This window comes from Moschus berezovskii, chromosome 14 (assembly GCF_049115385.1).
Source record: "Moschus berezovskii isolate FMDL1 chromosome 14, NW_MosBer_1.0, whole genome shotgun sequence".
Classification (NCBI taxonomy): Eukaryota; Metazoa; Chordata; class Mammalia; order Artiodactyla; family Moschidae; genus Moschus; species Moschus berezovskii.
This window is the reverse complement of record NC_142473.1, coordinates 33,381,351-33,407,800: the sequence shown is the minus strand read 5'-3', so window position 1 is coordinate 33,407,800 and position 26,450 is coordinate 33,381,351. Positions and strand designations below refer to the sequence as shown.

General features: G+C 38.4%; 1 protein-coding gene across 4 annotated transcripts in view; it reads left to right on the top strand.

The window, feature by feature from the left end:
• DDX6 (DEAD-box helicase 6) overlaps positions 1–15,953 on the top strand; it is a 30,907-nt gene extending 14,954 nt beyond the window's left edge. For all 4 annotated transcript variants that reach the window (XM_055423141.2, XM_055423143.2, XM_055423140.2 and 1 more), the window contains exons 5-14: positions 912–1,041; positions 1,909–2,055; positions 3,186–3,280; positions 4,621–4,743; positions 5,156–5,284; positions 6,311–6,427; positions 7,654–7,717; positions 9,936–10,037; positions 10,452–10,658; positions 11,639–15,953. In XM_055423141.2, coding sequence (XP_055279116.1) covers positions 912–1,041; positions 1,909–2,055; positions 3,186–3,280; positions 4,621–4,743; positions 5,156–5,284; positions 6,311–6,427; positions 7,654–7,717; positions 9,936–10,037; positions 10,452–10,627 — 1,083 coding nt within the window. In that variant the 3' untranslated portion in view covers positions 10,628–10,658; positions 11,639–15,953. The remainder of the gene's footprint in view (positions 1–911; positions 1,042–1,908; positions 2,056–3,185; positions 3,281–4,620; positions 4,744–5,155; positions 5,285–6,310; positions 6,428–7,653; positions 7,718–9,935; positions 10,038–10,451; positions 10,659–11,638) is intronic.
• The last annotated feature ends 10,497 nt before the right edge of the window (positions 15,954–26,450 follow it).

The following is a 26,450-nucleotide window of genomic DNA, read 5'->3' as shown; positions in this document are numbered from 1 at the left end:
TCCAGTAACAGTTTTAAATTGCTAGAGATACTTGTTTTGGTCATTAGCTCAAGCATAGAAAGAACTAATTATAGTGATTGTGAATATTTTTCCTAATTTATTTTTTAATTTTCTAGTTGTAGAAATTAAAATTTTTAGTTTTAGAAATAGAAGTGATCTGCTTCCTCTGTTCATACCTGTTTTACTTTTTTAAATTTCTCTCTGTATATGTGTATTTAGTATTTAGTAATTATTGAGGATCCTTTGCTATTGTCTAGGAAATTTGCCCTAATAAATATTATCTTCTGCAAAACACTCATGTGTGCGAAACACTCATGTGTGCAAAACACACATGACTAAGCCAAATTTGAAAACGAGAAGTCAGGGCACATCTCAGGACAGAAGTTGGCTGTGGTCATTATGTAATACAATTAAAAAAAAAAATAGGACCCAAGACTAAACTTTTCCAGCTGAGTCCTATTTATGTAGGAATAAAATTGTCCAACCTACAATTTTTCATTGTGGTCAAGTTGGTTTAGTAGTCTCAGAATACCATATAGTCCTTCTTTTGAATATTGTTTGTGCTGTTTTTTCTTCCAGTTTTTAATTGTGAAATGTCCTTTCCTTTTTTTCTTCTGTGTGTTTATTGTGTCAGTCCAAGTTCCTCCTCTTTCTTTGTTGTTGATGCTCACACATACAAACTGAAAGGTTTTTATTACTAGATTTAGTATGTATGAGTAGTTCTGATAAATGTCAGTTGATACTAATGGTGATGTTGACTGGTCCAGCTAATTTATTTGGTCTTTACTTTTGTAAAATACTTCAGTACCAAGGAACTTTGTATACTTTCAGTGTGTTTTAGAGAAGAACTTGTACTGTTCTTATGTACTGTTTTTATTCACAAGTAATATGCATTGTTTGATCTCTTCTAGGAGGAGAGCATTCCCATTGCTTTATCTGGTAGGGATATTTTAGCTAGAGCAAAAAACGGAACAGGCAAGAGCGGTGCCTACCTCATTCCCTTACTTGAACGGCTAGACCTGAAGAAGGACAATATACAAGGTTGGTTGTTTAACTATAAATGGTTGGAGCTGTGTAGAAGATATTACCATCTTTTCTCAGTCGGAACTTAAATCATCTGAAATTAGTGTTTACCCTTTTCACGGCTTTTGGCCTGGTGGTCTTGTAAAAATGATTCCTAACTTTTTAAAAAGAGATTTCTAGTTTTTAAGGTTCTTTTGCATATTATGCAGTTACAACAACATTCCAATGAGATAGGCAAAATAAGAATTATTGTCCTGTAGATAGGGAAATTATATTATCTGAAATAGATGCTTAAAAATATAGAGCTGGAATGTTTCTTGTGACAGCTGTGTCTGCAGAGTTCCTTGTAAAAGCAGGAACTTTTTCTCTCTGAAGCCTTGTGGCTTGGGGATTTTAAAATCTTAAGCAGTAGGGGAAAAGCACATTTCTGTAGCTGTACCCAAAGTAAGCTAATAGATCTATGCTTTCACCTCTAAAGCTTTTTCTGAAATTTTTAGTTTTTTTCTCCCCACGCTTTCTTGATCTATAATAATTATTTCTGTCATCTTCCTATTATGTTCATATGATATAAATAGAACTGGGCAGCATAAGTTTCCTATTTGGGCATTTTGACTAGTGATTTCTTACTAAAATATTAATAAATTTTGAGCTAATAATTGCCAACTCAAAGAACCCTTTAAGGCTTTGTAACCAGGAAGAGAAGAATTGTATAGCATTGTTACTGAGGAAAAGTCTAAATCTGGTACACTATAATAGGTTCTTTTTTTGAAATTTATTTATTTGAGTGTCTTGATTACAAGGGGCAATATTTCTGTAGCTTCTTAAACTCTTAATATATGGCTTTTTTTTTTCCTCTCCTTTTTTCTGTTTGTTGATATTTTCCAGCAATGGTGATTGTTCCCACTAGAGAACTTGCTCTACAGGTCAGTCAAATTTGCATCCAGGTCAGCAAACACATGGGAGGGGCCAAAGTGATGGCAACCACAGGAGGAACCAATTTACGGGATGACATAATGAGGCTTGATGATACAGGTAGGAAATGATTGGATATAAGCTGGCTTGCTGTCTATAATTTGACACACAAGTCCTTTCAGTAATTTATTAAAATTGTTTTTAAAATAGGGAACAAACATTGCAGTAGAAAAATAAATAAAGGAAATGATCATTTCAGTCAAGAAGAAAAAAATTATTTTAGTCATTGAAAGGATATTTAACCTTACTAGTAAGTTTTTAAATTGCATATAAAAACAGTAAAGTGATATTGTACCTATCTGGTTGACAAGATTAATTAAGATTGGAAAGGCTAATTAGTAACCAGTAATATGCATTTGTGAAGAACTTTGTCGTCTTGCAGCATGGGGGTATAGGTTGATACAGTCTCTGTGGTGGGCAATTTGGCATCATGCTTCAAAATCATAAATGTATGTTTTTAATGACCTTTTTTTGAAGAAATAATTGGACAAATGCAAGGTTGTTTACCCCAGTGTGGTTTGAAGTACTGAAAAACTGGAACAACCTAAATATCAGGGAAATTTGGCTAAATATATTGGGGTATAGACTGAATGGAATGCCACACAGCCATTAAAGAGTGCAGCTGATCTGTATTCATTTTCATGAAGAGTTCTCCATGATACATTATTCAGTAAAAAAAGAAAACAGCAAGAATTGAAATCCACTTACATAAAGTTATACATTGAATTTTAGTCAGGATTTTCTATATGATTGTTACTTGATTAGGTTAATTACTGTATTCTTTGTACTGCCTTGTTAATTTAAAATGATCATCTTACTTGATCCTTTTACAGTCTTCTGCAGACCATTGATCTATTTATTAATAGATTAGAGGCAAGCTGCTGTATCACAAATTTGGCATACTTTTTGTATTTCCCTGGGGGTTTCCCTCAGACAAAGGACTATGTTCCTTATTTGGAACAGGTGAACTGGAAAGCTGTGTAGCCCAATGCATGCAGAGGTAAAACTAACTGGTATTCTCTAGCCAACTGAAGAGGAGATGGAAATCCATATTCTAAAACACATCTTTGCCTCTTTGTATTATTCCTGCAGCAGTGTTTCTGATAAAATATATATGTGATAAACCTTTACTGTATCCTTTTTGCCCCAACTAAAATTAACGAAAATACATGTTTTCTAACCTTGCGTAGTGCATGTGGTGATAGCTACCCCTGGAAGAATCCTGGATCTTATCAAGAAAGGCGTAGCAAAAGTTGATCATGTCCAGATGATAGTATTGGATGAGGTAACGTTTTTTTCATTTGGAGACATACTATTCTGTACTGATTTGGCTTTGTTTATAACTGCCAGTGAATGAAGCATAACCTCTTTGTGTTTAAGACCTAGTAAATTCATGACTGTTGTTGGTTTGTTCAAACTAACTTGCTTCTAAAACATGTTTTGCCTTTTAAAAGCAATAGATGATAGGTGTTTATAGGAATAATTCAGTCTTGTGTCTTTTTCTTAGGGAAGTCAGATAGTTTATTTTGCAGTCAGAAGTCATTGAATAACCTCAAAGCCAAGGCCATTCTACATCTCTCTTCATTCTGTGATTCATCTTTAAAAGCATGTTAAAAAAGAAAAGGCATCTTAAAAACCCCTCATTTAACACATCCAACTTGATATTGTTTGGTTTTTTGTTTCTGTTATATGTGTTCTCTCATCAGATTATAAGTGCCTTTTGAGAACTTACTCAGCTCTGCATTCTTGGGACCTTGCAAGCGTTTTATATGTATATGAAATCAGTGTTGATGTTTTGGATTTTTTTATTTTTAATCAAAAGATAATAGCTTTACAGTGTTGTGTTGTTTTTGCTGTACATCAGGCTCCAAGTATGTGTACATTCTCTCCTTGAGCACCCCCACACCCACCAGTGTTGATGTTTTGAAATGAAGTTATTTTCCTATTTGGTCTGTTTTAAGATAACTGGATCCGTTTCCTCTTGGTCTAATTTGAAACAGGTTTTTATCTTTGAGTAATGAGAGAGCACATTTATTAGTGACTGTGTTAGCACTAAGTGCTTTACGTGTTTTTTCATTGAATTTTTACAACAATCCTATAAGGTAGTTAGTTATCCTATAAAGTAATTCCTACAATAAGAAGACATCTTGATTTTTACATTGTGTAAACTGAAATAGTAGTTATGAAACCTCCCAACATAGATAATAGCGAAGGAGGCAAGTTTTCTGTTTGTGTGAGGGGGTGAAGTAGAAAAGGATAGCTTTTATTATTTGCCAGGCAAAGGGAAGCACACTCTGCTTCTGCCTCAAAAAACTGTATCCCTGACAAGTTTTAAACACAGGTACTTTAATGCTGTAGCCTGTACTTCTAACTATTATACCATAATGTCTCTTTAATGAAAATCACATGGGAATAAGGATTATGTCTGTCTGGGATTTCTTTTCCCTTAGAAGAGCAGTATTACAGACTTTTTGTATCACTGAATGTGTCTTGGTGCCTTTGGACTATACAGTGTTTACAGCCAGGAACATTCTGTGAACTCTCTTGCTGGAATGATTCCTTATTAACCAAAAACCTTAGACATGATTTCATTGTGTTTAAGATCATCTTCTCTTTGTACTACAGGCAGATAAGTTGCTGTCACAGGATTTTGTGCAGATAATGGAGGATATTATTCTCACGCTACCTAAAAACAGACAGATTTTATTATATTCTGCTACTTTCCCTCTTAGTGTACAGAAGTTCATGGTGAGTATAAATTTGTACTTGGAAGCAGTACCTTCCTGTTGCCCATGAGTTACTTTATCAATAATTACATTATATTACTAGTGTATATTTTGTGCTGGTTTCAAGTTGTAAGATAAAAAAGTATTTTGATTTTTATTTGTTGATTAAGCCAGTGTCTGACATAGCTATTGATGCTGGATAAATTGATTACAACATAATCCTATATTTAAAGTACAAAATAGTAATAACTTAGCTGTATATCTGAACGTTAGATGTCCCATTTTATGGTAATGACAGATTATATGTTTTAAAGAGAGCTGCATCCCTTCAGTTAAGAGTTTATCAAACATATAGGAGGATATATTTTGAGTTAAAGTTTATTTAAAGAAATAAACTCTGCTTTAACTATAAAACTTTTTTTATTTTCCTTCAGAATTCCCATTTGCAGAAACCCTATGAGATTAACCTGATGGAGGAACTAACTTTGAAGGGAGTAACCCAGTACTACGCATATGTAACTGAGCGCCAAAAAGTACACTGCCTCAACACACTTTTCTCCAGGGTGAGCCAGTTAGACTTCAGCTGCTGAATTATATCCGTTTCTTAACCTCGATAAAACAGTTGTATCAGTTTTCTTATCGTTTTCAGTGCAGAAAAAAAAGTCCTTAGTTTTTCCCAAAAGGTAGTTTCAGTTGTTGATCTGAAGCTAATACTATATGATTGACAGGTCATAGGCACTTTTAATTTGATTCTAAAATAATTTGACCTTAATTACAGGTAATCCCATTATTCTCAGTAATTATTATTGTTCTGTTGTAAGTAGATGTGTTTTTGCAAGTGTGCCTATTTGCCAGAATTTCCTTGTCACCCTGAAGTCAGTACTCAGATGTTGAAAACGCATGTGAAAAATTTGAGACTTTGTGCTGTTTATCCCTGCCCTCTTGTTTGAGCTCAGAAATGAACACCCTTTTCACAGTCTTATTTAATGCCACATTCCCCACTTTTTTGTGCTTTTTTTCTTGATTCCGCTGTCTTAAATGGCCCCTAAGCATAGTGCTAACACGTTGTCCAGTGTTCCTAAGAAGACTAATGCATCTTGCAAAGATGATGTATTAGATAAACTTCATAAAGAACTGAGTTATAGTGCTGTTGGCCATGAGTAAATAAGGTGTCTTTAAAACAGTAACACATGGGGTGAGTTCTCTGGTGGTCAGCTGGCTAAGACTCCACACTCTCAATGCAGGGGGTCTGGATCAATCCCTGGTCAGGGAACTAGGATCCTGCAAGCCATGTGGTGCAGCCAGAAAAAACTCAGTAACATGCAGGATACCAGATTATCTGTTGACCCATTGATGGAAAAAGTTATGAGTTCCTCACAGGAAGCTAACCCTCCATTTCCCCTGGAAGGAGTGGTCCTATATTAACTGTGCTTAACTTCTACTACTATTAAATGAATAGTACTTAAAATTTTTATAGTTTTGCATCTCCTATGTCATGAGATTATAACTCTTAGTGTTTTCAATATTTGCTTGTCAGTATTTTATTTTCTTTCTTATGTCTTTTTTTTTTCTTTCTTTCCTGTGCTCAGCTTCAGATAAACCAGTCAATTATTTTCTGTAACTCCTCTCAGAGAGTTGAATTGCTAGCCAAGAAGATTTCTCAACTGGGTTATTCTTGCTTCTATATCCATGCTAAAATGAGGCAGGTGAGTGTAAAACTTGTACTTGCATAGATTTTTGAAAAAGCTTTTTCTGAATATTTCTTGAATTTTGTTTTAATGCTCTTCCAAGTGCCCTGACTTTAAGAATAAATTACTGTTTAGTAGGCAAAGGACCCTTCATTTTAACTTCTCTGGGGTAAGGTTTTCTAACTATAAACAGGGGTAGTGGTATGCACCCTTACTTCACAAGGTTTTAGGCAGATTGAGATTGTGTATGAAAGAATAGTTTGTCAATTGCCAAGCATAATAGAAATGTGAGATTTTATTCCCTTCTTTCCCCATAATCTTAGATTTGGGCTAGTGTACATTAAACTATTTAAAATTTAGTCTTCAGTCATACCACATTTCAGATGCCACTTTATGTGTGACTATCAGCCATAGTTTTGGAAGGTTTGTAGAAGGTTCTGGTTTATCTGTGTACCTTCTCAGGTTCATCTTTTTCTCTTTATTTTTTGCCTTTAGAAAAAGGATGGAATCTGTTTCAGAACTTGATTTAACAGAAAATAAATTCAAAACTATCAACATATTATGTTTGTGTGTGCTAACATTGTGAAATTTCATGATAGGAAAACAGTTTCTATAGTCTGACAGGTTAAGAACTTAATCAGCTCACATATGGTTTTCAAAGAAGCTTATTGTCATGGATCAGGTACCATCATGTAGGCACCTAATATTAAAATTATCACAGGAAATGATGTATAAAATGGAAGAGAATATTTCAGATTGGAAGAACATTGCATTGAAAAGAAAGACCAGTTTGCCAGATGGTAAATTTATTGATTTTGCTTGAGTTAGTGTGTTTTCATTTTTATTTTTTTTAACTGAAAAGTAGTTATTTTTAGCTTTTGTATATAATAAGTGAAAAGATAAGTAGATGTTTCAGTTAAGCTAAACTTTTGGCATCTTTTTTTTGAAACATTTTAGAAGTAAATATGGTGAAAATTGTCACTTAAAACCCACTCCAGCAAAAAAAAAATACCTTTTAAGAATTGAGATAATATGAATAGGTGTGTATTTGTTTCTTATTAATTCCCATGGGAGACATTATTTTTTTTTCACCTTTTGTTTTTAACGTATATTGAATGTGGCTCCTGTCTCATTCATGAAAACAAATTTGGGTATAAAGAAACTGATTGGATAGGAGAAAAAAATGATGGAAATTTAGAGGCTTGTGTGAGTTGTAATCAATAAATGCATTGCTTTATTCCTAGGAACATAGAAATCGTGTGTTTCATGATTTCCGAAATGGCTTATGCCGCAATCTTGTTTGCACTGGTAGGTATTTTCTGTTCCTTTACCCATTGTTTTTCTTCCTTTTTGTTCTTTCTCTGTCCTAGCCTGCAGTGAAGCTACTTACATAGTCAGCTCCCTCTCCTACCATTTCTAGAATTTCTGAAGTTGAGAATGAGCTGTAGGTAACTTTTTTTGTAGTTAACTTTTGAAATTAGGTTCCTTACCTGAAACTGCAGAACACTTATTTTGGCACTCCTACTTCATCTCTGCCTGTTAAATCAGTTTTGGAGTTTGTGTATTTTCTGAATAGTTTTAACATATAGGAATGGGTCCTCTTTAGCATATGCAAAATGAATTATGTTAAGAAACTATGTTTTGAAAGTTTATTATGGCCTTTCTTTCTTTTGCCTGAATCGGACTAGTTTGTGTTCTGGTGTATTTCACTGCATAAAGAAAAGCAGACTGGGGGTGCATGTGGACAGTTAGATTCAGTAGCCTCCTGTCTGTACACTGGGAATATAGTCTTAGTATTGATACTAGGTTTATAATCTAAACTAGGTTTCTGGATAGAGGGAAGAACCTAGTTTTGGGGTTTTTTTTTTTTTTTTTTAATTTTTGAGCTATACACAGAGATAAATACAGAAATGCATGGGTTCTGAGGGCCAACTATAAAGTTATATGCAGATTTTCAACTGAGACCCTAACTCCTGATTTTTTCAAGGGTCAACTGTACAGACAAGTAGAAAGGTGCCATTTGCCATTAACCATTTCCTTATTTGAGAATGAAAAATACTTTTTTTTTCTCCTAGAAAGAGTTTGTAGTACTTACAGAACTCACACATTGTTACAAATTACTGCTGTGGTTACATGGTTTTATTTTTAAGCCTTAACTTGCTGAGGCTGCCCTCAGATTAGTTTTTGAAGTGCCAGTGCTTTCTTCTTTCTCATTTTTCAGAACAGTGGACAAATAGATCATTCAATAAATACTGAACATTTATGTGTAACATGTATAAATACATAAAAAGTTCCACCCCTCTCAAGGAGTAGTTGTTTAATCAGAGATAAAAAGATGACGTTAAGAACCTCAGGCTGGACCTGCAAACTTTTTCTGTAAAGTCCATGTAGTAAATATCTTAGACTTTGCATACTATGTGGTCTCTGTTACAAGTGACTTGACTCTGCTGTTCTACCTCAGCGGCAGTATATTTAACAAATGGCCATGGCTATGTGGCAATAAAGTTTGACAAAAACGGACATTGGGCTAGATCTCCAAGGGAGTAAAGGTAATTTGCAAGTGTGAGGTATATATAGTAAATAACCCTAAATTTTCATAGGAGAGGGAAATAACTAGCTGAGGTGATCTGAGAAGATATGAAATTATAATTTATAGGCTATAGATGAGTTTTAGACTTGGATAAGAAGGACTATTTCGTTAGGGGCCTGGCATAAAAAGTAATCTATAGATCGCTAAGAAGATAGTTTAAAGAAGTATAGTAGGTGAGGTTGGTATAGTCGAAGTTTGAGATGTGTTTCAACCAGAGTATAGAGCAGAGGACTTTGAATGTCAATTTTAAATTTTATCTGGAGACAGTTGAAAATAACGTTACAAATACAAACCAGTATATTAGAAATACTTATCTGACCATCATGGATTATTTTGACATGTGGAGCTGAGAAGTACAGGGAAACCTAGTTATTAGCTTATTGGAGTTGTGTCTATGTGTATTTGTCAAAGCCTAAATTAGCATAAATTGTGGGACTGGAAAAAAGTAGAAGGGATAGTCTTGCATATTAGCTTACCTCAGACCTGTTAAAAATCATTCAGCAGAATGGGATGAAAGAATTCTGAACAAAGTATAAATTACTGCTGGTAGATTGCCTCTTTTTTAAAGTATTCTCCATTATGCAATGAACTTTAAAAATAATTTATTCACCTTGGATTAAATACTTAAAAATAGAGTGAAGAAAATTATACTTGGGACCCGGTCATTTTTGAGTGTATAAGCTTTTTCAGTCATCCTTGATTTGCTCTATGTTACCTCAGACCATTTTTAAAAACTGATACAACACTGGGAAAAGGTAACTTGTGAACAGAAAGCTGCTTATGGTTAATGTGCATGAGAAATAATGCCAATAATTTACAGATGCTTTTGAATTACTGCATGAAGTGAGTGAAGCTTAGATTCCTTTAGAAATAAATGTTAAAGAGTATTATGACACCAAATTGAAGGATATAATGGAGTTTTCTTTTGTTTTAAAGATTTGTTTACCCGAGGTATTGATATACAAGCTGTGAATGTGGTAATAAACTTTGACTTCCCAAAGCTGGCAGAGACCTATCTCCATCGTATTGGAAGATCAGGTGAGGAAAAGGAAGGAGATGTTCTTTGTGGAATTTTTTTGAGAAGTTTAATCACTAAATTTTGTTCCTTTTGTGAAGTAGAGTGTGGTAGCAATTAAAATAGTGAATTTAAACTTGTTTTTTGATATATCAATTTCTAATTCTTCCAGAAAATTTTTTTTAAGTTAAAATAAGCTGATGCCTAATTTAAGATTTACAAATTAGAACCTCACTTTTGTAACTGTACTGTTTGTGTTTTATACTGTGTATTTTGGTAACTTTTGACACTGTTACTTTAGGCTGTGAATAATGTGTATATGGATTCATATACTCAGAGTGGCACTAAATAAAAACATCAATCCTATATGGATACAGACTAGTGCTTGCACGTTGACTCTCATATTTAACTCATTAATTAGAATTGTTTTTTGTTAGGTCGCTTTGGTCATCTTGGCTTAGCCATCAACTTGATCACATATGATGATCGCTTCAACCTGAAAAGTATTGAGGAGCAGCTGGGAACAGAAATCAAACCTATCCCGAGCAACATTGACAAGAGCCTGTATGTGGCAGAATACCACAGCGAGCCTGTAGAAGATGAGAAACCTTAATAAGCATGTGTGTCCCTGACAAAATAGCCAAGTAAGCACAATGTTTAAAGGAAGGAGACCAAGGTCCTCTTTCCCCCAGGGGAAACCTGATAGCAATAAAAGATGAAATACCTCTTGACATAAATGGCAGTAAACAGGAAGTATCTCAGTTGAAGTGATCTTATTGGCGAATCCATAAGTGCAGGTCTTGAATGCCATCTTTCTAAGTAATGTATGTGAACAGTACTTAAGACAAATTCAGAATTCTAAAATAATGGAAGCAAAAATGAATAAGCAGTTTTGAATATGAAAATATTTTTGCTCTTTTCCTTTATCACTCATTCATCTGTTTGCATTCACTCTTAATTTCTAATGGGTACCTTAATAAATTAGGTTAAATTATCTGTAAAACCTTATTGCTAAAGGTATAATCAGGTTATGAGGATAACTGCCTTACTTTAAATGGCCACTGGCCTCACGTGCATCCACCTTTTCATCTTTTGTTGACTATAGGACTCTGGAAGAAATGCTTAAAACAAGGCTTAATTAACATAGGAAAAAAGCCTCCAAAACAGCCAATGTTCCTGTAAGGAAAATCTGATTTCAGAGATGATAGTTTCCAAATTAGCAATGAACATTTTACCCATTATTTTTAGATTATCCAAATTAACTCTTTTCACTTTAACCTTTTTATCCTAATTTACTTGTCAAACACAGAACTCTTGGACAAAAACTAGCCCATGTATGCTAGTACACTGACAGGCTGTTGAGTTCATATAGGATTTAAAAAAAACTTTTAAAATTGTAACAGATGACTACTGCCTGCTACCAGAACTTTTAGGATTTCATTCTGTCTCTGGGATGTCTAGTGGAAATTCCTTAATCCTGAGTGGATTCTGTAGTGTGTAAAGAGGCTCAGTAGAAGCTATTGTGAAGAGCATTTGGGATGGAATTGTGAACGCCTACTTCACGTGTGTGTGTCCCAATTGATATTGCTTACCAGTGATAATTTTAGGTTTCTTTTTTCTTTAGGCTTTGACAAACTATGGAAGGCTCGTTTGGATCTGTGACACATCGATTTTGGGGGGAATGCTCTTCTCTTTGTGGGTTTTTCATCTTCTTTTATTTTGGAACTATGAAGACTTAAGAGCTCAGACATTTCTTCTTTTTTTTAACTGGTGAAGAGAAAAGCTGAAAAGGAATTTACCTTTTTTGTTCCACTTGTTTGCACTGTGTGCTGACTGAACATTAGTTGCACTAACTGCTGGTTTTTTAAAAATTTTTCTGGGAAGGGGGGACAAAGAAGGAAGAGAAAGAAGGGGAGAAACCCTAAAAAGAGAAGAACCTTGATAAACACAAGCTTGTCTACGATTTCAAAATTCTCCCAACAGCTGACTCTTGAGTGCATTTCAACTTCTCCCTGGTTACTCATCCGTTTTTAAGCCTGAAGAGCTTATTACTTATTTGTGCGAAGTGCCTTATGCTATGAGACCATTCAGAATATCATCTTTTAGACACAGCCCAAGGAATCAACAATAGTATTTTTTTTTCTTTTTTCTTTCTTTTAAAAATTTTTGTCTTTTCATTTTGGTTTCAAGTTGAAGTCTCTCTCTTCCCTTTCTACCCGATACTCAAGCCCAGGGCTGGAAGATGAAACGTATTAGTAATATTAAACACCATTTTCTTTTTCTTTATGTGGAGGAGTTGATATGCAACTGCAGTTCATCCGCACTGTAAATACATGTATTTAACAAAAAAAACAATCCCAAGTAAAAATTTCTTCTGGGCTGAGTAGATGCACCATCATCGCTCGCAAAGGAAAGAGCAGTCTGTCGTTGCAGGAGCCATACGACAAGCCTTTTGTGCTCTAGAGCAGAACACTAAAGACTGGTTTACAGGCGCCTCCGTGAGCAGCTGTGGCACTCGATGCGTAGACCTGTCAGAGCCTTCGACCCTCTTTCCTCTGTGGCAGAGCGTGTCCCATAGAAAATTGGGTGTGTATACTTGTATAAACTTTGTAAATAGGTTTTTTTTCTGGGTTCATATATATATATATACATATATATATATTTTTTTTTTGGATGAAGGTTGCTGGGATTAAGGGGATTAGAGTGATTATGGGAGCAGCTAAAGATGAGAGGGGCTCAGTTTTCCGCAACACTAAATCTAAAAAGTATATTGGCTTCTTCCTGTAAAGAGCAGACCTCTACAGGAATCCTACATTGGGAAAGAGACCCAGAAGTCTGGGGTTCACTGCTGCCACACTGTCTCATATAGTACCTTTGGGGTAGGCCTGACAGAGAGCACGGAAGCTTCAGAAACCTGTAATTCAAGATGTTATTTTTTTGAGACGTTCTCTCTGATACTGTTCCCCGCCAGCCTTTTTTAAAAGTTTGAGAAACTTTTCAAGCTCTGCAAAAGGGGACAAAGAATTTGCCTTGCAGTGTGGGGATGTGATTGAGCAGCAGTGTCTTTGAGCAGTATGTGTATAAAGCATGGATTTGCATTTCAGAATATTAGCCAGTACCAGCTTTGGTAACTTTAGCAGTTCTGGGGCTTACTTTCTGCGGACCACCTCCTGTACTTTGTGTGTTGCCCTCTGCCCACCTTGATACATAAACTTGCAGGAACGGGCAACCCCTGAGAACTGTTAACTTTCATGCTACAGAAAGCTGCTTGCCATCCTCTTGCTTTGTGACAAGAATTATCTGTCATTTTGCATTGTAAATTGCTGGCAAATGCTTTACAGTCAATAGTGTTGCTTTAAATTGTGCCCCTCCCAACATGCTTGATGTTTGGCCTGATCTCCAGGCAAAAGGAGTGAGATGAATCAATACCAGTGAACTTTTTTTTTAATGTTTTTAATTCCCTTTTAACCCAGTATACTAGGTCAATCAGGAGGCATCTAGGATTTAAAAAAAAAAAAGAAAATGAAAAAATGAAAAAAAAATTGGTTTCCATTTGTCATTGTCTTTTAAAACCCTAAAATATTCCAGGATATGTCTTACATAAACTTCCATGCTTAACTCATCTGGATAAAGAAGTCAGTTACTCAAAGTTGCTTTTTTGACTCTGCCTAGTTCTAAGCAAAATTATTTGTGATTCCAAAATTCTTTGAGGATCAAAATCCTGCAGATGCCTCCTGATCAGACATAGCCCTAACTCCTTCAAAATTGTAGCAAGAGCTGCACAGTACAAACCCAAAAAAGAATACTAATTTATCTGGTATCCAAGCCACACTGTGTCTCCAGCCAATGTTGGTTACTAAATGCAAGGCCTAATTAAGAAAGTAACCTTTTTCCAGGGAGGGGTGGGGGGAGGGAACTTAAAAGGCATCAACTTTTGACCAAAAAATCTTGCCCTTGTACTGATGCAGCTCTCTCTTACCCGCCCCCCCCATCTCTAGCGAGATAAGAGGGATCATTCATTATAGAGGAAAAACAAGGAAAGTTCATAAATGCAATTTTGTGTCTCGCTGGAGAGTGTGTGGGTGACTAAACAAACAGCGCAGTCTCTATTGCCATCCTCCGACTGCTCTGCCTGGTGCCACGTGCCTGTGGGTCCCTCTAAAGCACAGACTTTAAATTGAAAGTATTAGTGAAGTACAGCCTCTGATGAGGAGTGGCACTTAAAACTATCTGGGACACCACTATTGGACACAGCCTTATACAGGCAGCTGTCCAGTTTTGGTGCTTGACTCTTGAATAGGAATTGTTAAATGGAAAGATGCTCTACGAACTAGGTCAAAGCCTAGTCTTTTTTTTTTTTTTTCTTCAATTCCCCCTTAAGGAGCATTGTTACTATTAGTTGTTTTTCTGTTCCTTCCAGTATTGGGTGTTTAAGTAATGGTAGTATTTTTCCAGTGGTTCATTTGGATAAAAACTACTCCACTTTTAATATTTAAATTACAATCAGCTCCTGGTTTAACCAGTGGTTATATAGTCGTGTAATGAGTTATGGACTGTTACACAGCTTGCTGTCTCTCTCTTCCTTACATTCCGATGGAGAAACCTTCTTGCCTTTCCCTTAGGAATAGAATGGAATAAATTTATTCTAAAATGATCTTCCATGGGAAGAAGTAAGGGGGAGAGAAACCTAAATATAATCTCTAAATTATTTTCAAGTTGGTCCCAGCATCATAATACAGGTTGGCCCTGGGGGGAGGGGGGAGGCAATTGGTTATCAATATTTGTTTTCAGAATGAGATGGGAGCATCTTTCCTTTGCCATGTGCTTTGTGTTTGATACCATCATGCTTGGATTAGAACCAGACAGTTCAGCACAAAGCCTTGAGTGTACATTGTTGGAATCAAAACATCTCATTCTGATCACTTGATTTAATTTTTTTCTTTTTTTTTTATTTTTTAATAGGGGTGGGAGGGAGGTTACTTTGCCCCAAAAGGGAGGGTATCTGCACTAAGGATTTAGAAACACTTTGCAAGCTCATGACCTCATCAGAATCTGCCTTTAGTCACACTCTTGACCTTATTATAGATGAGTAACAAAAAGATGAAATAAATTCTTGGGAATTAAGCCATGTTGTTTTTATTTGCTACTTTTTTCAGCGTTCTGTGTATCTTAAGCTGTTGTGGAATCATTTTTCTGGCAAAGTACCTTTGTCAAGCCAAAAATTGTTGCCTCATGGGAGCTGATGTAGTCAACTTCTTGGTGAACTTTAGTGGACCTTTTGGGCCTGTAGTTGTACTTTATACCTTTAGTTTTTTGGTTTTGGTTTTTGTTTTTTAACTTCCAAAGAAAACCCACTCCTTTCTGATCTAAAAACTCATCTTTGGGGTAAAGAGTTAAGTGTCCAAAGGTTCATGAGGTCAGAGGGAGCTAGCCTGGCACCTGGACTGTGCCCCTCCATAGCTGACAGATTCCAACAGAAGTGTATTTAAATTCTCCAGTAGACAGTACTGGGCAGGGCAAGGGAGGGGGAAGGGTTGGGCTATTAAGATACAGGCTACTGTATTTTAACCAGTGGTTGTGGGGGAGGGGTGCTTGGAGAAAACAAAGTCACTATTCCCTTTTTTGAAGCAAAATTAAAACGAAAAAAAGTTATTTTTTGTTTATTAAAAACAGGATAGAATTCCAGTGTCCCTAGCCACAAGGGACCAGTTCCACTGAGAAGTGAACAGTGGGGACTCAATTTTGAAAACATCTGGGGAATGGGAAAATTGGCTTTCTGTTAATTGGCAAATGTTCCAGTGGGGCTGTGTTTTTGTTGGAATGTCTTATGTTGTATGTATACATATATTGACCAGAGTCTCTACTGAATTTAAAAGAAAAGATGGTGGATAAAATCTTGATTTGTTAATTTATCTCAATAAAAGCCCACTGGAACTCCAGATATGTGTGTGGTGTGTCTTTAGCATCAGCTGTTCAATCTTGAAGTCATTTTTAGTTAAATGACTCACATTCTGAAAAGCAAGAAGACTCAGCACTGCTCCTCTGAGCCCAATTCAGTAAAATCTGAGAGCACCTTCATCCAGCCCTAAGGCTGTCTCACCATTTGCATTTAACTTTTCATAGCCTAAACAAAACAGGAAAGGAGAAAGAGAGATGTTGGTCCACAGTATGTTGGAGAAGTGCCAGTAATTACCCCCTAGAATTGTTCAGAATCTGCCCCCCAAAATTAGTGAATGGAATTTGTATTCTGAGAACTAGAATTTCTGATGAAAGAAACCAAAAGACCTAAATAATTGGAGAAAACCAGACAAAGCTGGACCCGACATCCTCAGCCGTACACCCAAAAGACTTTGGTGTAACAAGGTATGTGCAAGACTTGTATGCTGAAAACTGCAAGATACGCTAATGAGAGAAATCAGGCCTGAAGACAGTCTTCTGATCCATGAACATTACACCTCTCTTGTCCGTTCCCCAGTTTAATCTGTAGGTTCATTGTACTTCCTTCCAGTCAACCCCAGCAAGCTTTATGACAAAAGCTGATTGTAAAATGCATGTGGAAAGGCAAACTGCCATAACAGCTTTAGAAAAGAACAAAGAGGACTGTACCTAATTTCAGTTCAGTTGCTCAGTCGTGTCCAACTCTGTGACCCCATGGACTGCAGCACACCAGGCTTCCCTTGTCCATCACCAACTCCCGGAACTTATCAAACTCAGGTCCATCAAGTTGGTGATGCCATCCAACTGTCTGCTCTGTTTTCACCTTTTCCTCCTTCAGTCTCTCCCAGCATCAGGGTCTTTTCAAATGAGTCAGCTCTTTGCATCAGGTGGCCAAAGTTTTGGAGTTTCAGCTTCAGCATCAGTCCTTCCAATGAACACCCAGGACTGATCTTTAGGATGGACTAGTTGGATCTCCTTGCAGGCCAGACCTAATTTCAAGGAAGTTGTAAATTCAGTTCTTTGACTACAATATACTGTGAAGAAGTGGGAGACAAGCCACCAACCTTTTCAAAGAATGGGTATGTACAGTCCAGCCTAAGATGAGCCACATAAATATTTCCCGATTGCTGGCTTGCATTTGGGTTTACTCACCAGAGACTCCCATAGGAAATTAGAGGAAAGAGGGATTTCGTGTTTAGTTGCTCAGTCGTGTCTGACTCTAGTCTGCTAGGCTTCTCTGTCCATAGGGATTCTCCAGGCCAGAATACTGGAATGGGTTGCCATGCCCTCCTCCAGGGGATCTTCTCAACGCAGGGATTGAACCCAGGTCTCTCACATTGCAGGTGGATTCTTTACCATCTGAACCACCAGGGAGGCTCAAAGAGGGAGTTTATTCCTTTAATTCCCTCCCTGTAAGATGCCTCAGGGCTTCCCTGGTGGTAAGGATCCTGCTTGCCAATGTAAGAGAAAAGAGTAATTCAATCCCTGGGACTGGAAGATCCCCTGGAGGAGGGCATGGCAACCCACTTCCACGGACAGAGGAGCCTGGTGGGTTACAGTCCATAGGATCGCAAAGAATTGTACACAACTGAAGTGACTTAGCATGCACGCATGCACAAGATGCGTCTGGCCGCTTTGTTCCTCTTCTGAAGATCTTGGCAGCTAAAGTGTCACTCTGCCTCCATTTTCTGGTTCCCTCCCCTTGGTAGATTTTTCCCTACACCCACGGCTTTGTAAATAGGCATGATGAAGATAAATTCTCAAATTTTCCTACTACAAGTGTGCCATCTGTTTCTTGTTGGGACCCAGACAGAATAATTGGTACCAGAAGTGGTCCCAGAAAACAGACTCTTAAAATGAGATTCTCGGATTGGGTTATTTATATTTGATGAGCTCGATAACCTCCTTAGTAGGGTTGGTGGATGGGCTATTCATGAACGTGGTGGCATCACAGTTCGGATTTTCGTTGGTAGTACCATGGGAATAAGTGCAGGTAAAGGATGAGACAGGACAATCAAGGGTCTGTGACAATCAGGAATAATGCAACCTGCAGACTGGGAGAAAATACTTGCAAATGATATGAAAAGATTAATTTCTACAATATACAAATAGCTCATACAACTCAACAGAAAAACAAACCCAATTGAAAAATGGGCAGATGATCTAAGCCATTTCTCCAAAGAAAACATACTGATGGCCAAAAAGCACATGAAAAAAAATGCCCAATATTGCTAATTAGAGAAATGCAAATCAAAACTACAATGAGGGTCACCTCTCTCCAGTCAGAATGGCCATCATCGAAAAGTTTACCAGCACTAAATGCTGAAGAAGGTGTGGAGAAAAAGGAACCTTCCTAACACTGTTGATGGGAATCTAAATTGGTGCGGCCATTATGGAAGACAGAACGGAGGTTCCTTAAACAAGTGAAAATAGAGTTACCATAGGATCCTGCAGTGCTGATCCAGGGCACATAACCGGAGAAAACTGTTATTAGAAAAGATACATGCACCCCAATGTTCATAGAAACACTATTTACAATAGCCAAGACATGGAAGCAACCTAAATATCCATAAACAGAGGAATGGATAAAGAATATGTGGTATGAATGTGTGTATGTGTGTGTGTGTGTGTGTGTGATGGAATATTACTGAGCCGTGTGTGTGTGTGTGTGTGTGTGTGTGTGTGTGTGTGTGTGATGGAATATTACTGAGCCATAAAAAATGAAATGCCATTTGCAGCAACATGGATCGACCTACCAATTATCATACGAAGTAAGCCAAAGACATATGATAGCACTTACATGTGGAATCTGAAAAAAGAGATACAAATGAACTTATTTATAAAACAGATCCACAGATATAAAAAACAAATTTATGGTTACCAAAGGGGTAAGAGTGGGGAGGGATAAATTAGAAGGATGGGATTAACATATACACACTGCTATATATAAAATAGATTACCAACCAGAGGTCATAATTCCCAAGAGAGAAATACTTCCTCCAGAGAACTCATCAGAAGTTCCATTAAACTGGAAATTGAGCCTGCCGCACTGGACTTCTGCCTACTTTGGGCTTTTCCTGCTACCCAACCAACAGGCTGCTTTGTGACCCTAATTTGAAAGGGAGAAATTGGGCTGTGATTACACAGAGACAGCAAGGAAGACTTTGTCTGGAATGCAGTAGATCTCCTGGGGCTACTTTTAATATATAATGTGATATAATTTTATATTAATAATTTATAAATAATAATAATAAATTTTATATTAATAATAATATTTAATGAGATAAAAGTTAATGGAAAACTGCAACAATTTAGCACAGGCTGGATTAGTAATAGTCCAGACTCTTCAGAAGGTTTGGGTCATTCCACCAGGCAGGGAATCAAGATTATCCAAGATACATGCAGAGGACAAAGGACATATGGAATGGGTCGTGGAAGAAGGAAGTTATCGATACCATATGACCGCATGACTAGTTGCAGAAATGAAGATTATAATAGTTATGAGTATTTCTTCCTTATTTTATGAATCTATTAGGTATGTATCAACTAGTTCTTTTTTCCTCCTCTCATTCTCCTACCATTGAAGATAAGATTTATTAATAGGTGTCAAAAAGGGTTCTGACCCACTAGAAAAGGCTTGAACTTGCCTGAAAATATAAAGTGACATATAGGAATTTGTATCCTCTTTGGGGAGAGGGTTAGAATACTTTTGATTTTTCTGCTGGACAGTGGAGTGTTTAATCAGATGCATAATTTTGCTATTTTTTACTTTGGAAGCTAAATATGGTTAATAGAAGTGCCTGAATGTCATATTAACATGAGATGGAATGCTGTGGTTTGTGTTTGTGTGTGTGTCCATTTAGCTAATCTGCAACTACCTTTCCTAGAATCTCCTGTCTTGTCAAGTTCTACTTTGGTAGATTTGTGATATACTAACTTGGTTAAGCTCAAATTAAATTTCCCACAATTCCCTTCCCTGTTTGGCTCAGAATCAGAGCTGGCCAAAAGAAAATGTGCACAATATTTGGAAGGTGAAACTGAAGCAGCAGGGATCACAATCTGAAGGTTCTCATGGTCAGAGGTGAAAAGAGAGGTGCCAGAAAGTTCCAATTTCCCCTTGCTCTTTATTTTTGCTGCACATTCTTGTTCTTGCTTCATGTCCAGCTCTTTTTCCTTATTGGTAGCTCTGCTGACCAATAGCAACACAGATCTTTTGCCAGACCACTTGGCTATGAATGCACTAACTTGTTCACCCAAACTAGTGATTAAGAGAGTCAATTAGTGATTTTCCCCTAGTTTTTTTTTTTTTTTTTAACATCCTCATTTGGACCATTACTTCCCCAGTCTCTCCTCCAGTTATGTAAAACAGTGGCTCTCAAACTTCAGACATCTGAATTACCTGGAGGGCTTATTAAAACCAACTTTCTGAGTATCACCCTCAGAGCTTCTGAGTTTATAGGTCTGTGGTGGGGCCTATATATTTGCATTTCTAACAAGACTCCAACTAATGCTGAGGCTTGATGCTGTTGATCAAGGGAACATATGCTGGAAACCACTGGAGTAAAGCCTAATTCATCTAATTAATTCCTCATTCTATAACATCCATTGTAGTTCTGCTTCCTCGATTTAACACTGGCTAATACAGGGCTCTGGATCATGGAGAAAGCAAGAGAGTTCCAGAAAAACATATATTTCTGCTTCATTAACTATACCAAAGCCTTTGACTGTGTGGATCACAATAAACTGTGGAAAATTCTGAAAGAGATGGGAATACCAGACCACCTGATCTGCTTCTTGAGACACCTGTGTGCAGGTCAGGAAGCAACAGTTAGAACTGGACATGGAACAACAGACTGGTTCCAAATAGGAAAAGGAGTACGTCAAGGTTGTATATTGTCACCCTGCAGAGTACATCATGAGGAACGCTGAGCTGGAAGAAGCACAAGCTGGAATCAAGATTGCCGGGAGAAATATCAATAACCTCAGATATGCAGATGACACCACCCTTATGGCAGAAAGTGAAGAAGAACTAAAAAGCCTCTTGCTGAAAGTGAAAGAGGAGAGTGAAAAGTTTGGCTTGAAGCTCAACATTCAGAAAACAAAAATCATGGCATCTGGTCCCATCACTTCATGGGAAATAAATGGGGAAACAGTGGAAACAGTGTCAGACTTTATTTTTTGGGGCTCCAAAATCACTGCGGATGCTGATTGCAGCCATGAAATTAAAAGACGCTTACTCCTTGGAAGGAAAATTATGACCAAACTAGATAGTATATTAAAAAGCAGAGACATTACTTTGCCAACCAAGGTCCGTCTAGTCAAGGCTATGGTTTTTCCCGTGGTCATGTATGGATGTGAGAGTTGGACTGTGAAGAAAGCTGATTGCCGAAGAATTGATGCTTTTGAACTGTGGTGCTGGAGAAGACTCTTGAGAGTCCTTTGGACAAGGAGATCCAGCCAGTCCATTCTAAAGGAGATCAATCCTGGGTGTTCATTGGAAGGATTTATGCTAAAACTGAAGCTCCAATACTTTGGCCACCTCATGCGATGAGTTGACTCACTGGAAAAGACTCTGATGCTGGGAGGGATTGGGGGCAGGAGGAGAAGGGGACGACAGAGACTGAGATGGCTGGATGGCATCACCGACTCGATGGACATGAGTTTGCGTGAACTCCAGGAGTTGGTGATGGACAGGAAGGCCTGGCGTGCTGTGATTCATGGGGTTGCAAAGAGTCGGACATGACTGAGTGACTGAACTGAATATAGGGCTCTAGACCATATAAGCTTCCTTTGTAGTACCTCAGTCAGTAAAGAATCTGCCTGCAATGCAGGAGACCCAGATTCGATTCCTGGGTCAGGAGTATCCCCTGGAAAAGGAAATGGCAACCCACTCCAGTATCCTTGCCTGGAGAATCCCATGGACAGAGGAGCCTGGCAGAATACAGACCATGGGGTCACAAGAGTTGGATACCACTTAGCAACTAAACACCAGACCATATAGGGGAAGAAAAGAAATTAAAGTCTATAAAAATGCAACTGGGACTTCCCAGGTGGTGCTAGTGGTAAAGAACCCGCTTGCCAATGCAGGAGATGGAAAAGATCGGATTTGATCCCTGGATCAGAAAGATCCCCTGGAGGAGGGCATGGCAACCCACTCTTGTATTCTTGCCTGGGAAATCCCACGGACAGAGGAGCCTGGTGGCTGACAGTTGATAACGTCTCACAGAGTTGGACACGACTGAGCGAATTAGCATGCATGCATGGAAACATACAATTAGGAACTTGCCAGTGAGGGCAGTAGAAGAGGACTGCCTTCCAAGACTTCTTGCCAAGATAGAGTAATGGTGATCAAATCTACTCCCTTTCCTAAAGCAGCCAACAATGGACAATATATGAAGCAATAGTTTAAGACACCAGGCAATGAAAGACAATGAAACCCAAAGATGGAGGCTCCATAACTACTGAAAGAACAAACAGGATTTATAGATAGATGCTACTTCTGCCCATGGCTGCCAAACCTAGATTTTTCAAATGTCTCCTTTGCATTATTAAGCACTTGACCATATGGAGAAAGGCAAGATGAGCTCTGTTATTATGCACACCCAACTTACTGCCTTGAGAGAGCTTTCCAGCTGTGATGTAGGGAAGGGAACCCAAGTGGAACCCAGCAAGCTATGTAGCTTGAGGAAACAGAGATGAGATTCTGAGAAGAGCAAGCAGATGGAGACTACAAGACAAAGTGCCAGAGAGGAGAGGGCTGCAGAGAAAAAGAATTCCAGAGATATGCAGAGGATCCCTCTTGAGTCTTTGGCTGAGCACTGATTTGCCCAAGCATGTGTGGAAACTACTTGAGACCAGAGAAAGAACCACCCAAATGGATTAGGGGGGTACAGTGCCCAGAGCTCACACAGGGTTGGGAATAGTGCCTGTGCCCACCAGGTAGACCTCCTGATTCATGAGGCATTGGGTAGAGTCCTGAGAAAGGTCTTGCCGTAGTAATGGGGACTCATTAGAGTGCTGATAAGTCCCCACCAATTGCATCTCAAGGGCTCCCCTGGTGGCTCAGTGGTAAAGAACCTGCTCACAATGCAGGGGACGGGGTTCCATACCTGGGTCAGGAATATCCTCTGGAGGAGGGCCTGGCAGCCCACTCTAGTTCTCTTGCCTAGACAATCTCATGGACAGAGGAGCCTGGCAATAGGGTGACACAGAGTCAAACATGACTGAAGCAACTAAGCAGCAGCAGCAGCAATGCAAATTAAAAAGCAAGAACTGATACTTCCCTGGTGGTCCGTGGCTGAGACTTTGCACTTCCAGTGTGGGGGACCCAGGTTTGATCCTTGGTCAGGGAACTAGATCCCACATGCCACAGCTAAAGATTCTGCATGCAGCAATGAAGCTCGAAGATCACAAATGCTACAACTAAAACCCAGCACAGTCAAATAAATAAATATTACAATGTTTAATTAAAAAAATAAGACCCCAAAGGATTTAACTTTTTCCAAAATAACTGTTTCCCAGAAAAAAAATTCAAGAATATTTATGAGAATATAAAAAAATCCAGCACCCAAACTAAAATTCATCATGTCTGACAACTAATTAATACGAAGCAAGCATGCAAATCAAAACCACAATAAGATTGTCACCTCAAACCTGCCAGAATGGCTATCATCAAAAAGAGGACGAATAGCAGGAGTTGACAAGAATGTGGAGAAAAGGGAACTTTTGTGTACCGTTGGTGGGATTTTAAATTGATGCAACCACTGTGGAAACAGTATGGCAATTTCCCCCAAAATTAAATCAGCACTACAATATGATCTAGCAAATTCACTTCTAGGTCTTTATTTACCCAAAGAAAACAAAAACACTAATTCAAGATGATATATACATACCAATATTCATTGCAATATTATTTATAATAACTAAGGTAAGGAAGCAATCTGAGTGTCCATCGACAGGTGAATGGATAAACATTTGAAATACACATACACACACAATGGATTATTACTCAATCAGAAAAAAAGACATTTACCATTTGCAACAACATGGATGGATCTAGAGGGTATTAGGGACTTCCCTGGTGGCTCAGACGGTAAAGAATCTGCCTGCAATGCAGGACACCTGGGTTCAATCCCTGGGTGGGAAAGGTCCCCTGGAAAAGGGAATGGCTCCAGTATTCTTGCCTGGAGAATTCCATGGATAGAGATATAGTCCAGGGGTCACAAAGAGTTGGACAGGACTGAGTGACTAACACTTTCAGAGGGTATTATGCTAAATGAAATAAATCAGACAGAGAAAGACAAATACTGTTTGTCTCATTTACATGCGGAATCTAAAAAATAAAACAAAATGGAAACAGACTAATATACAGAGAACAAACAGGCGGGTGCCAGAGGGGAAGGCAACGGGGGTAGTGGTGAAGGGGATTAAGTGATACAAATCCTTACTCACAAAATAAATAAACCATGGGATGGAATACACTGCATGAGTATGGTCAGTAATATTGTAATAACATTGTATGTGGACAGATGGGTACTAGCCTCACTGTGGTGATCATTTCCTACTGTAAGCGAATGTCAGAATCATGTAGGATACCTAAAGACTAACGATACTGGACATCAACTATATTTTAATTTAAAAATAAAAAAAACACAAAATAAATTCTAGAAAATGCAAGCTCTTAGGAACAAGAAGCAGATTAGTTGTTGCCTGTTGAGGAAGAGGTGGGAAGGAGAGGAGGATTATAAAGATATACAAGGCAACATTGAGAGTGATAGATGTGTTCAGTATTTTGATTGTGATGATGGCTTCACAGGTATACACTTGTTAAAATATTAGATTATAGACTCTAAATATGTGCAGTTTATTGTAGGTCAATTGTGCCTCAGTAAAGTTCTTTAAAAAAAAAAAAAAGAGCATGCAGAAAGAAGCAGAAGGCCTTAGGGAAGATTTGAAGGAATCATATGTGGTCCTAGGGCACAGACAACTGAAGACCAACACCAGGGTCTGACCACAAGGATCATAGAACCACAGGGCCCATTGGAGTGCACATCCTACCAGGTTTCTCATGTGACACGATACTGGCCCTCTGAGATGTGGGATAGGGCATTTGGACATACATTAACCAGGCTCCAAAATCACTGCAGCCATGCAATTAAAAGACACTTACTCCTTGAAAGTTGTGACTAACCTAGACAGCATATTGAAAAGCAGAGACATTGCCAACCAAAGTCCGTCTAGTCAAGACTATGGTTTTTCCAGTGGTCATGTATGGATGGGAGAGTTGGACTGTGAAGAAAGCGGAGAACCGAAGAACTGATGCTTTTGAACTGTGGTGTGAAGACTCTTGAGAGTCCCTTGGACTGGAAGGAGAGCCAACCAGTCCATCCTAAAGGAGATCAGTCCTGGGTGTTCATTGGTGGGACTGATGTTGAAGCTGAAACTCCAATACTTTGGCCACCCGATGTGGAGAGCTGACTCATTTGAGAAGACTCTGATGCTGGGAGGGATTGGGGGCAGGAGGAGAAAGGGACAACAGAGGATGAGATGGTTGGATGGCATCACTGACTCAATGGACATGGGTTTGGGTAAACTCTGGGGGCTGGTGATGGACAGGGAAGCCTGGTGTGCTGCGGTTCATGGGGTCGCAAAGAGTTGGACACGACTGAGCAACTGAACAGAACTGAAACCAGGCTAAAAACTTTGAACCTTCTCCATTCTTTAAGAATGGGCTATATATAGTGACTTCCTTCCAAAGAGGACAGTGTGAAAAGAGAAGAAAAGAATCACTCCATGGCAGAGAAATCGGACAAACGTCAGCCAGGTGATTCAGGTCAAGATCAACAGTAAAGAGCCATGTTGACCGTATGTACCCTTGATATGATGCAATGAGAACAGCACTTTTCCTCTTCCTCCCCCAAACCCACAATTCCAACATAACTATGAGAAAAACATCAGACACTCCAACTTGAGGGACATTCTAAAAATGTTCCTGGCCAGTACTGACCAGTACTCCTTGAAACTATCAAGGGCATCAAAACCAAGAAAAGTCTGAGAAACTGTCATAGCCAAGAGGAGCCTAAGGAGGTGTGACAACTAAATGAAAGGTAGGGTTCTGGAATAAAGAAGGAAGTGAAACAAAGCGTAAGTGAAAGACTGAGGAAATCTGGACAAAGCATGGACTTCAGTTACTCATAATCTATCAGTGTTGGTTCCTCTCTTGTGACCAGTGACCAGCAAATGTACGTTATTGGTTACATGGGAGGAAGCGGGGGAGTATGCCTGGGTTTTTTAGACAATACGGGTCCTTGCCTTTTGTCACCAGCCATCCCTGTGCACTCAGATGAACCACCAGCACGAGGCTGCTACCTTTAAACTAGAGACAGACTCTGAGGTTAACAGGATATCGTGAATATAACGGAAGAGAAATAAGTCTCTCATGGCAGTCAGCGGCCACAGAGCCCCACGTGCTAGTGGAGAGCCACCTTGGGATTGTCCCC